We start from the raw sequence: 15525 nt of genomic DNA on the forward strand, positions 1-15525 counted from the left end.
CTAAGTTAAATTTCTCATTTAAAAATCTAGTGTTTAATCATGTCTAAATATGACCTGCTACATTCTAGATATATTTATGGCATTACAAATGAAAAATATATATTTTTTTCTGACCACAAAATTACTCTAATTTGCCTCTTTGCTTTGGAATTTGAAAGCCTTTTCTCCATTTTAACTTTAAATACTACATTAATTGTAATATAAGTAATATAAGGAAATATTAATGACTTAAAATATTAGGAAAAAAATATTTTAAGTCATTAATGGACCATAATTATTGCATTCTGACCACAAAATTACTCTAATTTGCCTCTTTGCTTTGGAATTTGAAACCCTTTTCTCCATTTTAACTTTAAATACTACATTAATTGTAATATAAGGAAATATTAATGACTTAAAATATTAGGAAAAAAATATTTTAAGTCATTAATGGACCATAATTATTGCACAATCACGTGACCGCGCGGCGACACCGGCGAGATCAAAGCTTGTCTCAACTCTGTTTTTCAATAGCTCTGGCTTTAAAGGGGTCATATGATGCGATTTCAAGCTTTCCTTTCTCTTTGGAGTGTTACAAGCTGATTGTGCATAGATAAGATCCCTGAAGTTGCAAAGACTAAAGTCTCAACTTTCCGTACCCACTGTATTTGTAGAATTTAGTATTAAAACGTACAAAGTTTGAAAGCTGAGACTTTGTTTCATATCGCAAGCAGGGTTGCCAATTTGGTGTGAGATTTACATGGGCAGAGTGAGAGCCTAAAAGCGTGTGTCTCACGCCAAATGCGTGGACATCCCTGGAAGTTTAGTGTTTTATAAAAAGCTAATTAAAGTAGTAAACTTTTTTTTGTCTTTTTGTAAAATCATTGTTTCATTTATTTTATTTTATGATTTATTTTATGTAATTTTGGTCATATTTAGCTTAGTATAGCACATATACAGATTGCTCCTATAAACCTGTGTATAATGTCTGGGAGTTTCTGCTAAGCTGTTTTTATTGAGACAAAACTGCTGAAAATGTGCACATTTTTTTTCTATAAGTTGAACAAACCTTTTTGGGGACATCCTCAAAAATAAAAGTGCTTCATGAAGAGACAAATGAATGTTACAAACTTTTGTATACATTGGTTTTGGTGTTGGTTGGCACACTGTAAAATAACTCATCATTCATAGCAGATGTGAACATGTACAGTACCTACACACACACACACACACACACACACTCACTCACTCACTCACTCACAGAGACAGAGATAGCACATGGCCGCAACCTGTGCAGACATTGAGAGGGATATGTCAGTTTTCAGAATAGTGGTTAACCAATATGTGTGTTTTTTTTTAAATTGATGATCCTTATATACATTTAGTCCTTCAAAACGAATTCAAAAGTTTTAAAACCAGTAGGCCTAATAAACCGTTCAAAAATGTTTGACATGAAACCAATTAAAATATGAATCAAAAATTTATTATTATAAGGGTATATGCGCATTGAGTGGTATTTGTTTAGTTTAAAATAATCATCTTTATCTTAAAATAAATACTTTTAATGCTGTGTCAACCAGTGCACGCGCATTTGCACAATATATCTATGATCGTACTGTAAATAAATACATTTACTGAACATTTTGTGACACTGAATTGATCTGTTTTACCCAATGACTTTCATTTGCACCTAGTTGGGTTTTGAATAAATTTATTAATTCATTTTTTTTTTTTAATTATTTAAAAAATATAACATCTTGTGAATCTGTAAAGTTACATGTTATTATAAAATACTTTTGACAAAGTCGTAGCATTGAATAGTCTTTTAACTCAATAAATGAACAAATAACATCTGAAAATATAACACTAAGAATACATGCCATGCATAGATAGAAGTACAGTGATTTTGCTTTCACTCTGGCTATGGTGTGGTGCGGCATTTAGGTGGTTTGGAGGACCACTGGTTCATCCGTGTGGGTTTCTGCGAGACAGTTTTTCATGGGCTGACGAACCTGAGATTGACCAAAACTCAAGCATTCTCAGGTTGGACAGTCCTCGAAAGCACTGCTCATCCAGGATGGCCAGATCACACTGACCACAGATTACTTGCATCATCTTTAAAAAAAAAAAGAGAAAGAAATTCAAAAAAGAGAAAAACAAATCAGAGGGAAAAAAAACTAGCAAAATTTAGACCTACCAATTTTTATTTTTTTTTTCAAAATTGTAATTTGTAAATTAAATTGTATCCATTTCTATGATGAGAAGAAAATAATAGCACATTTTCTTTCTTTCTTGAATGCAGGAAAAGCATGGACATTTACAACAATATGAAAATATAGAATGATAAAAAAAAAAAAAAAAAAAATTAGATGAAGAAACACCATGCTTGGAAAAGTTACTAAATATCTCCTACAATTTCCATTTGACCAATATGTAAAAATAAATCCAATCCAATCCGGAATACTGAAAACTATAATATTAGCATGATTTCCGCAATTTTCAGATTGTGATTATTACATGAATCACACTCAACACGCTGACCAAATCTTGAGAAATCTTATAGAAATGTCCCCCATAAAAAGTACATAAAATATGGCCTACATAAAAAAAAATTAAAATGAAGGAAAATTAGTTACATTTAAATAAATAGACATTTGACTCTAAATTTGGCTGCCCTTACAGTCTCTGTCATGCTGTACTGTATGCTATAGTATATCATGATGTGACAACTTTCGCGCCTTTTCAGTTGGAAAGGGCCACTGAAACCTTTACCTTACAGCATCCATAAAATCTAAATAGCTACATACATAAAACTATGAATCATTCATTACTATGAAGCAAATCCAACGAGTTTAAGCAGATGCAATTATTACATTACAGCCACTTAGAGACAATCAGCTCAGCTGTGTCTGACTGTAATGGCCTCGTGGCTTTACAGAACAACACCGTCCCACGGCTTTAACCCTCCATATCTCTCAAAGATCTGTCTGTATCATAAAACCTTGCTTCTGCCAGGATGATGTTCAAAATCATAGACTTATGAATTTATTCACAGATGCATTGGTTGACCTTTTCAACAACTACAAACTTATCTGCACCAACATAATCTCAGACGCCAAAAAGTCCTGGATTTCTCGCTGTTCGTTTAGTTTGGCATTCACTGTGGGCTGGTGCACGCAGCCATGCAAAACACTCACCTCTGCCTTACCTACACAGACGTTTATTGGCTCCTCGTCGCTCCACACTGACAGAGGACTTTGAGGCCTTCACTTGAGCCCGCAGAGAAGCCGGACCGTCGGGCTGATGCTCACACACTCGCTGCGAGCTGCTGGAGATGCTGTCGAGCTGCCACACATGAGCAAAGCGCCTCCTTCCTGTTTGTCACTATGAACAAGCTTGTGGTAAACTTTCCATGACATCTCAATATTGAGGGCCACTAGAGCACGTTTCATTCATCTCAACCGCTCCTTTTTGAAATGCCTTATGTGACCTGCTGATTGTTTTATGACAAGAGGAAGAGCGAGATTATAGCTTTTCTGAAATGAAAATTTGGTTTGCAGTTAGTGGCTAGATATCAACTTTTAGCCTCTGCTTGTTCATTTTAACCAGGCTGATTATAACGATGAGTCATATTAACCAAAAGCTGTATTAGTCACTTACATTAATACATTAAAAAAGGCAAATGTTCTCAGTTTGTAGAACCAATGATTCGCAGAAGCTCTTTTCTACATGAATTACATGTTGTGTGATGAACTAAAAGGTGAGGCGATCTTTTAGTGTAGAATACACTGAGAAGGGTAGTTATTATAGTGTTGACTATCATATATCAGAGTGGAGTTAATTATGGAAACTGATGAAAGATTGCTAGGTTAGTTTCCATATCGACAGGACAACCACAGCATCCTTCCTGTGTGTTTCAGACATGAATGAGTTTCAATCCCACTGTCTCGGTTACAAAAAGCATACAAAATAGAAGAGAAGTGCCATAAGACAGTCAAGCATATACTTCTCTTCACATCTCTGGACGGATTTTGAACGGAAAATTCATTGATGTGAAATTCTCAGACATGACATTTCATTTATGTCCTCAGAAAAAAAACAAGCAAGGTATAGAAGTTTTTGAAAGAAGTCTCTTATGCTCAGCAAAGCTGCATTTATTTGATCAAAAATACAGTAAAAACTGCAATATTGTGAGATATTATTATAATTTAAATGAACTGTTTTCCATTTGAATATATTTTCAAATGTAATTTATTTCTGTGATGCAAAGCTACATTTTTGGCATCATTACTCCAGTCTTTAGTGTCACGTGATCCTTCAGAAATATATCCTTCTAATATATTTAATGTATTTGGTGCATTTTTTTCAATGCTGAGAACAGTTGTGCTGCTTACACAATTTTTTCAGGATTATTTGATCGACTTTATGCTTCCTTTCTCAACAAAAGTACTAATTTCTTTAAACAAACCAAAACAAATCTCACTGACCCCCACATTTTTGACCAGTACTGTATGTGTAGATTTTTATATACACACATCCGTGCATATGTAATCCAAACAGTTTGATTAGGATCATTACATGAAGCACATCACAATTATTACACTGCTATTGATCAAATATATCAATTCAATGAGCATGAAACGCTGACTTGAGTTTTAATGAATTTATTATGCAAGGTGTGGAAATGAGTCACTGTTATGTAGAACATACCAATTATACAGTGTAGCAGTCATTACACAAAAATATCAGACTGACCAATCAGAATCAAGTATTTCAGAAAGTGTGCAATGACGACGCAATAAAATAAATAGCTAAATAAATCCTAGACTATTATTCCTGTTGAAGGACAAAAGTCACAGCAGATACATTCACTAGGCCTTGACATGATCACTGCAGATCTCAGTGCTCCCATATTAACATAATATTGTTCGCATTTTCTATCAAACATTAAAAAGAAGACAACTTATTTTGTATATTGCAGTACAGGATTTTTTTTTGGGGGGTTAACTATTGTGAGTCAGCATAAATCAAACAAATAAAACGCACACAATCACATCATATTTCTATGATGAACTAATTTCTTCAGGCTAGGTACTTTCTCAAAGTGCTCAGTGGGGTAAAAACGATAAAACAGAGATATCAACTCGACATCCATAATAAGAGCAAGCACAACGCTCATTGGCTTGAATTTGAGGCCAAACACCAACACTTCCTGTGGGCTAGTTTTGTTCTTGTACGTCCTGTATGTTCTCGACGCGACGGCGAACATCAAGCAGATGTCAGCCATATATGGTAAAGGCAACTATAGACTCACTGGACAGATGCAAGATGCTGCACTTTTGTGGGTCAAAAAAAAAACAAAAAAAAACGTAGGTTATTCTCATCGCAGAATGTGAAATTGGCAGCTGATTACAGATGATCTACAATACAGATCCTATCTACATTTAACAGGAGCTGCTCCTTCCTGTTTATGTTTGATAAATAGATAGCGAAACCCTTAAATTGAGCTCGACATCTTAAACGGTCAAAATTTTTGCAGAAACTTGTAAAAAAACTGTTCAAGTTGTACAGAATGCAGTGCTCAGTTGTGAAAGTGTAATTGTTAACAGCGTGTGGTTTGGTCAGCAGCCGTCTGCAGGTAAAGCGAGAGAGAAAGCAAAGATTAAAACGAAGCAACGCCCACACATTGTTTCCGATGAAGTGGTCCTTCAAAGAAATTCACTGTCTAAGTGTAGCAAGGCAGCGCTTTGAGTCTTACTTTACTCTCTGAAAGCTTGACTGCTGCATGAAACGGAGTACAATAATAAAAATCACACGCTGTTTGCCATACACGTGCCAAAAATACTAAAGCGGCAGCAAACACGTAAGGCAATAAATCAACTGCATGTGCTTCAAAATCAAACATTACACACTTTAGGCGACAGTAAATATTAAATAACTCGCATAAAAAAACAACAACAACTAAGTAAACCTTCATAAATAAAACCTCCACAAATAAAAACTTCACAAAACGTTTCTGTTTGGGGAGTGCCAAAAAGTATAAAAATATTTTATAATGTACAAATATCCGGCGTGACTGAGCTGCTGAGATGATCTGACACCCGTCAGCAGCTGGGCTCATCCATGTCATCATCACTCCAGTCTGGAGGCGCATCCGTGCCAAAATATCGATCCCCAAAATTTCCTGGACCAAAAAGAAATCATGAAAATTTAAGCACATTTTCTCAAAATTATCATTACTGTAATGTGTCTGGATTTTTTTTTTTTTAAACCGTACAAATGGTATTTTCATTTCCTCAACTGATCTTACTCACCCCAAACATTTAAACGGTGTGTGTGTGTGTGTATGTGTATAGAGTATGTACACACACACCCACATAATACAATTAACCCTTTTACAATATTAAAGATATTTAAAATAGAATACTCTAGTTGAGTCCCCTGTGTGAGTTTTCCGAGTTTGTCACATGACACACTGCATCCACAATATGTATCTGACCGATGTACTGATTTAATTTAAGTTTTTTCTTTTTATTCAAAATATTCACAAACTGGAAAATAGTAATACAGATTTTAATGCCATGTTAGCATCTGAGGCTATTTTTTACAATAACAATGAAAAGCAAATAGGCCGAAAGCTACAACAAATTTAAAATTACACAAGATGTTTTACATTTACATATGATAAAAATCAAGTATTTGTGTATTTAAATGGTTGAAACCTAAAATAAACATCACGTGGTTGAAAATACTGAAAGGTTGTGATATATGACAAGCGGTGAGCTAGTCTCTGGTTCAACGCAACTCAAAGCGGGAACGTAGATTTGAATTTAGCATCTAATCATGTGACACACTCAATGTTCTAATCACACCCATTATCCACATCAAAGGGTTAATATATAAAGAAATAACTGTGAAACAAAAATCACACATCGCAAAAACCTTAAAGGGGTCATCGGATGCAAAATTCACTTTACAAGTTGTTTGAACATAAATGTGTTTCCATCCTATAATGATAAAAATCCACCCAGTGGTTTTTTTAAAATCCCTATTTTAAAATCCCCTTTCAAATCAGGCTGTTCTGAGATTCCTGTCAGAATGACGTAGTTCTGTACAGGCCCCTCCCACGATAGTTGATTGACACTAGCATCTTACCTTAAGACCCGCCCTGAGTGAGCTGTGAGCTGTCCGCCATTGTGTCGACTCCGGTGCAGGGGAAGACAAGAATGTCTCAGATTAAGCGATTGAGGTGTTCTGTTGTTGGATGTAATAATGAATATAGCAGTCGTCATTTACTCCTGACATCTGAGCCGCTGAAGACGCAGAGGATTAACGTTACTTTAGTTTTTGAAGGGAATGTGCCGATCCCGATCTGCCTAAATGCGTCTATGTTCATGCGAATCATTCGTGATCCAGCTTCATCTACAGAAGAAGTGAGTATAAGGTTTTTAGAATCATATCAACTTGTGGAAAATGGGCATCCGATGACCCCTTTAATGGTCCTAAAGGTACTGTAAAAAGTCTTCACTTTCCATTAAGCAAAGTATAATTTATTAATTTTTTTATGATTTGGGGTGAAATATGAGCCAGACATGCTCAAGGCTGGTTTTGTGAGAATGGCCCGTTTGTGTAGAACTTTTAGGACAAGAAGCCACAGTTAAGCAGATAAGTAATGCTGAGAAAGTCTCACCTATGCCGGGGATGATGTGAAACAGGTCGTTGACCTTCTTGTCGACGGCGGTGGTGATGATTTTGACCTGAGGAAAGGCGTAGGCCACAGAATGGACACCCATCTCAGCCATCAGCAGAGACACCAGCAGGATCTTATCCTCCTGAACGTCATGATCCTACACACACACACACACACACCTCATGACTGTCCCGTTCCTCCACTATACCACAGAAGTTATTGCATTTAATATATAATCACAGATGTGGATGACTTTTTTTTTTTTTTAGTTCATGCATCTTCAGTGTTAGTAGATTAATTATATTTAAACTAGTGAGAGCGTGAACGATGTGTTCTCCCCCGAGGGTTTATTTTGTTAAACTTCCACCGGTGCCAAAAACGGTCATAGAAACGGATAAATACAGCTCTGTACTGTAGAATGAATATGTGAGAATGTGTAAAGTTATGTCACGCTCTATGGCTGCTGTCAGCTAGTGAGGTTTCTCTGCTACGCCTACACTGACTGACAGACAAACAACCTGGGCCGCTCTATATGCGGTGCCTGTGTAGGCGTGTGTGTGTCTCTGCCACTGCACACTATCAGTGTGTTGTGCGGGGAGAAAAGGCTCAAATGCAGACTTACAAGTAAAACTCTGATGGCCATCATGGCTGCGGCTCCGGTGGACACAGTGCAGTCCATCAGAATCACGTGATCCTCGCTGATGTCTTTGGGCAGACGCAAATAGTGCAACTGGATGGCAACAGAAATAACATGTCTAAATGAATGAATCAATCAAATTAATAAAGAAAAATGAACTAGTGAGTTCATGCAATTATTGAAACATTTATTTCTTTCAAAATTATATTTACTCTATATTATATTGTGCAAAATGACTGAATGACTGAAGAGTGGTACTCCAAAAAACAACTGCACAATTGCATCATATTGTTGTCAGTGTTGGGAAGGTTATTTTGGAAATCTAGTAAGTAGTGTAACTATTTCAATCACTTTATTCATGTAACTTATTGCATTTAATTACTTTTCTAAATTTCTCATTATTAATTTAGAAACATGTAAACCAAGCAGGGTTAACCTTACAGTAGCACTCAACACTGATTCCTCAAAATCCTTCATCACTTGAATTAAGATTATAAAAATGTCATTTTAAAAGCACAGCCACCACAAAATCAGACTTTAGCACGACTTTTTACTTTACTTTAGATAGTCCTGAGGTTAATTACAGATTTAAAATAATAAAAAAATAGTTTAATAGCCATGATACTGTTTTTGACATTAAATCTTTGCATAGCTATGACAGGAAACACTTGCATCTAACAATGCCTTGGAAGAAAAAAAAAAGTTAATCTTAAAAAATAAAGCATATACATAAACTCAAAAAGAAATGAAGCAGTTACTGAATAAGCATGTGTCCTATTCTGTGTCCTAAACCCCTGAAACATTGGTGTCTCATATTTTAGAGTCGTCAATGCAATTTATGAAAGATATCAATTAAATCTGTATGTGGGTGTGCGTGTGAAAAAATTCAGATGTATCCCCCTTTGCAATCGTTAACATTTTCATAAGTAATTGTAATTTAATTACACATTTTTTTCTCAGCAACTGCAACAGATTAGTTACATTTTTGTAATTACGTAACTCTGTTACTCCCCAGCACTGATTGTTGTGAAGAACAGAAAGATACGAGTAAGACTATAGCACTGCTGCAGACAGATTTCGTATTTTCACTGTCTTATACAATCTTATACAAATCTTCATATTCCACTACGCGTGTCAACTACACTAATCACCGAAACCAATGTTTTCACACATTTAGTTTTCTTTCCTAGAAAAGAAACCAAATATGTCAACTATGAATAAATTGAGACTTGAATTTGATTTAATATGAATTATTTAATTCACTGCAAATCCAAAATATAAAATAAAAAAAATTAAATAAAAAGTTAACAATTCTTTAAAAAAATCTTTAATAAAAGAAAAAAAACAGATACTACACTTTAAAGCAGCAAAAAAAAAAAGAAAAAAAAAAGAAATGTTATAAACTATAAAATACCTATAAATTGTGCTAATAACACAAAATACTGTAACACTGAAATGTCTTGCTCAGAAAACGGTTAACAATAATCTATAAAATAAAACACACTTTAAATAAATAAACAAATGGTAACACTTTAGTTTGGGGACCAATTCTCACTATTAACTAATAACTACAACGTTTGCCTCAAACTCTTAATTTGCTGCTTATTAGAAGTTAGTAAGTTTAGGTATGGGGTCAGAGTAAGGGATCTAAAATATGGTCATGCAGAATAAGGCATTAATATGTGCTTTATAATTAATAATAAACAGCTGATATGCTAGTAATATGCAGCTAATAAGCAACTAGTTAATAGTGAGAATTGGTCCCTAAACTAAAGTGCTACCAAATGAATAAATTAATTTAAAATTGACATCATCTGACTTGATCTGATGTGTGTAAATTCTGGGGGGTAGTAAGAGCAGAAAGGGGCGTTACCTCAGGCTCTCCTGTGTCCTGATTGGTCTGGATGAGGATTTTGCCAATGCGGACGTCTTTGCACACGGCCCTAAGCGCGGGCTCCATGGTCTCTCCCGCCCTGAGAATCGACACACCCGTAATCTGCTCAAAACAAAGAAGAGGGAGAGCCTAAACTTTTCTACACCACACAGAACAAAGACATTCTTGTATGACAAAGAAAATCGCCAAATAAGCAGATTGATTAGGCTGAACCACCAAGAGATTGTCCAAAAAGACATTTTTCGTGGCACATTATTTTCTTACCCCCTTCCCATGAAAAGTTCGGCCCTCGTAATCTTCTCCTTGTGGGGTCTGAACAATGTGAACCTGCAGCAGATAACAGACAAACTGTAACGTCAAGCTTTTTTTGTCCAGGCATATCATTCATATGTAGCTAAACTGATCTTCCTCTCTGATTAAAAGCCACAGTAAAATGTCAGCAGCAACATCATGAAGCTCACTAGCTCACTGCACTTCTCCTGTGAGTGTTTTAAGTGTAAAGGTCGCTGTTTTGCTGCTGCGCGTTGCTAAGCCGATTTCTATCATGTTGAGTTTGTTAGTCTGAGTTTCCACTGCGGTGGACAAGCGAGACAAGTTTCCATGTTCAAGACGAGGCCTCCATGCCCACACGCTCAAATCCGTTTGCGTGCCGTTATTAGGTCGATCTAAAGATTCCTCATCAATACCTTCATCTTCGCTTGGTCTGTAACTCTTTTCTCACCTGAGAGGGAAGGAAGGACAGCGCTCTCTCGATGAGGAGCCGCATTAACCTCTTAGAGTAGAAGATGAACTCGTCTCGACTGGTCTCTTTATTTCTGCAACACAAGCGCGAACGATAAATTTACTTACTAAAATGACAAAACAGTTGTGCATTTATTCGCATTCAAAAAAATTCAAATTAAAATGGAAGATCTTTTTTATAACCTTGTAAACTTTTTGTTCAAAATATATATTTAAATTTATTACAATTATGAATATATTTTTTACAGTTTTACTAGTTAATCTAAAATAGTTAATCAGACATTTAAGACCATATATAGTAGGACTTCCCCTATTTTAGCATGCAATAGCCGTTAGTTTACGTTACAGCCTGGCATAACCTCGCACAGCCTGTGACGTGGACGAAAGCAATGAAAAAAACTTTCAAAATGAGTGCATTTCAGCCACTGGTTTCTGGTAGTTGGTCACAGGTAGTATGAGCGGGAGGGACAATTTCCACCCAATAATGGGTCACTGGTATGTTCTGAGAGGGTGGGGGGGGGAAATAAATAAGAAAGAAAGAAAGCCTAAATAAAAAAACAAATTAAACCAAGCAAAAACAAAACTAATCAAAACAACAAATACAAAAAACAATCATAAAACATAATAAAAAACAGAAAACAAAACTAAGCAAAAAAAATGAAACAAAATAAACAAACAAAAAAAAATTACAAAACAAAACCAACCCAAAATGAAAACTAAACTAAAAAAAACAACTGAACAAAAAAACCAAACAATGCATCCAAACAAACAAACAAAAAAAAAATAAATCAAGAAAAAAGCTAAGCTTAAAAATCTAAGCAAAAAAAAAAAAAAACTCCAATAGCACATCACAGGGTATGATGTTACCTCCTGTTTCTGAGGGGGTGGGGAAAGCAAAAAATACAAAAATAAAAAGAAAGAAAGAAAGAAAACTTAAAAAAAAAAAAAAAAAAAAAAAAAAAAAAAAAAAAAAAAAAAAAAAAAAAAAAAAAAAAAAAAAAAAAAAAAAAAAAAAAAAAAAACCTACAATAAAAAAAAACAACTACAAAACCAAGCAAAAACAAAACTAATTAAAACAACAAGCAAAACATTTTGCATAAAACATAATAAAAAACAGAAAACAAAACTATGCAAAAAATGAAACAAAATAAACAAACAAAACAAAACCAACCAAAATGAAAACTAAAAACAAAAACAAAAAACAACTGAACAAAAACAAGCAAATGAAAAAGAAAATAAAACTCCAATAGCACATCACAGGGTATGATGTTACCTCCTGTTGTTTGTATTTACAAAACTGTGAATTGTCTCTTCATACATGTAAAAAATTGGTATATTGTTGAACATTTTGTCTACTTTTATACAATGCACATTTTCAAACTATAAGCATCAAAACTATAATTCTGTTTTGCATAAGGTCTTTCCACATTACTTCACTCTGAGTCTGGACAGCCATATGAGATGCTGTACAGTTAGTCTGTAAACTCCAAGTACTGGTGAGTTTTCCACAATGCATACACTGCAGTGAGATGTGTGAAGTAAACTGCTGCGGCACAGATGCGTGTGTGTCTGACCTGATGATGGTGTGCATGCCGCGGACCTGCGGCGTACTCTCCACAACACTGAGGGTCTGCGGAAGGGGCTGGGCCTGATGGGCAGACGCCAGGGCCGCCCTGTTACCATCACCACCGGCGAGAGACAGAAACAGACAGGAAGTCGTCAGTGCAGTGGAATTAAATGGTACTCTCATTCCAGCACTACACAGGCGGAGAGAGACACATGCTCACACAATAGCTACTAGTGTCACCCAAATCATTCAAACATTAATGCAATGATAGAGGAGAGGATTTAGAAGCATACAGGAATGATTTATATAAAAGAGAACCAAAGGACAATCTCCAAATGAAAAGCTAACCCGTCTATGAATTAGTGTTTAGATAAATGTATATGGTGGCCCCAAAAGTATTTTGACACTTCTTGTCATTGTATTTCTTTTACATTTTGAAGTTTCTTTGTGTGAAATATTTTGTTTACAAGGTTGGGCTGTTTTTTTTTTTTATTTAGCAAGGGTGCATTAAATCGATCAAAAGTGACTGTAAAGACTTTTAATTTGTAACAAATATTTCAGTTTCAAATAAATGCTGTTCTTTTGAACCTTCTATCCATCAAAGAATCCTGAAAAATATGTGTCACTTCCACAAAATATGCAGCAGCACAACGGTTTTCTACATTGATAATAATAAATGTTTCTTGAGCAGCAAATCAGCATATTATAATGGTTTCTGAAGGATCATGTGACACTGAAGACTGGAGTAATGATGCTGAAAATTCAGCTTTGCGTCACAGGAATAAATTACATTTGAATATATATATATACAAATAGAAAACAGTTATTATAAATTGTAATAATATTTCACAATATTACTGTTTTTACTGTATTTTTGATCAATTAAATAGCAGTCTTGCTGAGCATAACAGACTCCTTTCAAAAACATAAAAAAATTAAAACCAAGCCCAAACATTCATACAATCATAGTTATGCATTAAGTGTTCAAATATTTTTTGAAGCCACTGTTCACTACAGCTTACAAACACTATTGGTTAACCACATCTGTTAGAAAGCTTCATGAGCTCGGAGTAGGTCAGGCTTTTTTGGGAGTATCCCATGGTTCAATTCCACAAGCACTCAGGTCAAAGACTGCATCCTGTCAACAAACAAAACACCGCCTTCAATGTAAACTCTGACAAACGCATGTCATTGCTTTACATTTAAATGAGATGCTTCATTAAAACATAGGTGTGACAATATGCAGTCTTTGGAAATCACACCTAGATGCCTGCTGTTCTACTTATGGTCTGTAATGCAACAGCATAAAACATAAAACAAAAAAAAATCATAAGCAAATCTCCTCACATATCCCAGCGGAGCTTTCTCTGTGGGGGAAGTGACAAACAACAGACAAACAATGACAACAGGAAGAGAGGGAAAAGAAGAGAGACGTCACAAACTATCAGGTGAAGGAGGATGAGGCGGTCACATGACTGAGAGTTGAACAAGAGTGTGACAGCTGCGATCGGCACACAGTGTGCATGTTCTGTGGGCAAATCATCCAGCACTGATTATGCCATGCAGTCTCATTTTAAAGGTACAGTTCACCCAAAATGACAATTTTGTCATCAAGGAATACAAAAGAAGCAAAATATCCCAGCTGCTTCTGGGGGGGGGGAGGGGGGGGTCTTTCATGCACGTCCAAATATGACAGGTTTGATGTCCATGACGATTAGTAATGGAACCAATGAAGTCTGATGGCACTGACCTCTTAAAGTGACAGTTCACCCAAAAATGAAAATTCTGTCATTTACTCACCTTCACGCATGTTTGAGCTTCTGTTTAATATATTTGATGTCTGTGCATTGATCAGTGTTTACATGTGAATAATGGCCTAAATTAAATCTGTCCGTCATATAAAGCAATCGTGGATTAAACTGCTTGAGATACTTTTAATGTTTTTATGAACTTTTTGAATCCTCAAGATTTTGGTGGAACAGACTTTCAATGGAGGGACAGATATTTCTTTAATAGTTTCATTAAAAATGCCTACATTTTTGTTTTAAAGAGTAGCCATATTACGGGAAAAAGTGAAGTGGTCGGCACCAGAGAGATTCATGGCACGCTCAGTCTCTGTTTCAATCACAATCCATTTATAATATTGTGATGACGCATCACGGTGCATAATATTGTGAGATTTGTATCATGTGTTGTGAGGTAACAGGTGATACCCAGCCCTAAAAGAGTCAGTCATGTGAGTTTAGAATGACATAAAAATATAAATTCATCATTTATTCATTTTAAGTGAACCATTTCTTAAACCTGTGCAAGCTGTGACAGTACCGTGCAAATACATTTTTTTTTTTTTTTTTCAGATTTGGTGTGGTTCCTGTTGTAGCTGTCATCCTCTCATTCACTCTCACTGACACAAAGGTCTGCTACATCCTGTGTCAGGGGCTGTACTTCCTCATGTTTCTCTCTCTTTCTTCCTCTCCTTTCTGTCTCTCTCTCTCTCTCTCTCACACACACACACTCGTGTGCTGTCGTTTCTAGCCCAACGGAAAAATTAAACTCTTTGTAGTAGACATAGGAAACTTCAGTGCGTGCGAGACGCCGTGTTCAACAATAGCTACAGAGACAACCATGAGAGAGAGAGAGAGAGAGAGAGCGAGAGGGGAAAGATAGAAAGAGCAAGAGAAAGTAAGAGAAAGAGAGGTCAAGGGGAGGAAGACAGCGGAGTATTTTTAGACACGGCATGCAGGGAGGGTGTCTGCTGTAAAACACTGAAGGATGGAAAAACAGAAGGTATCTGCCTCCCTCCTGACTGCAGCGCTGAGCATCTATCCTCCCGTATTATATCATGTCATGAGACGTCCATTCCATAATGCTCTACTGCTGGCCAGTACTGGATTGATCAGTGCTGGTTTGTGGTTTCCCAAACATCATAGCTGTGAATATATCAGTGTGGGTCTATATATAATAATAAAGCTTGACCCTTTTATCATTTTTTTTCCCCCACAATGCCAGATTTCTCC

General features: G+C 35.8%; 1 protein-coding gene across 5 annotated transcripts in view; it reads right to left on the bottom strand.

Moving 5' to 3' along the window:
• Positions 1-4967: 4967 nt before the first annotated feature.
• LOC107723126 (uridine-cytidine kinase-like 1) overlaps positions 4968-15525 on the bottom strand; it is a 30576-nt gene continuing 20018 nt past the window's right edge. For 3 of the 5 annotated variants that reach the window (XM_016531642.1, XM_016531645.1, XM_016531647.1), the window contains exons 8-16: positions 13856-13875; positions 12516-12614; positions 10922-11015; positions 10465-10527; positions 10180-10302; positions 8292-8399; positions 7670-7826; positions 6041-6163; positions 4968-5611 (exon numbers count right to left, since the gene is read on the bottom strand). In XM_016531642.1, the coding sequence (XP_016387128.1) occupies positions 6084-6163; positions 7670-7826; positions 8292-8399; positions 10180-10302; positions 10465-10527; positions 10922-11015; positions 12516-12614; positions 13856-13875 (744 nt within the window). In that variant the 3' untranslated portion in view covers positions 4968-5611; positions 6041-6083. The remainder of the gene's footprint in view (positions 5612-6040; positions 6164-7669; positions 7827-8291; positions 8400-10179; positions 10303-10464; positions 10528-10921; positions 11016-12515; positions 12615-13855; positions 13876-15525) is intronic. The other 2 variants (XM_016531643.1, XM_016531646.1) reach the window with 1 other exon arrangement.

The sequence above is a fragment of the Sinocyclocheilus rhinocerous genome, unplaced genomic scaffold (assembly GCF_001515625.1).
Source record: "Sinocyclocheilus rhinocerous isolate Xijiao unplaced genomic scaffold, SAMN03320098_v1.1 scaffold2831, whole genome shotgun sequence".
Taxonomy (NCBI): domain Eukaryota; kingdom Metazoa; phylum Chordata; class Actinopteri; order Cypriniformes; family Cyprinidae; genus Sinocyclocheilus; species Sinocyclocheilus rhinocerous.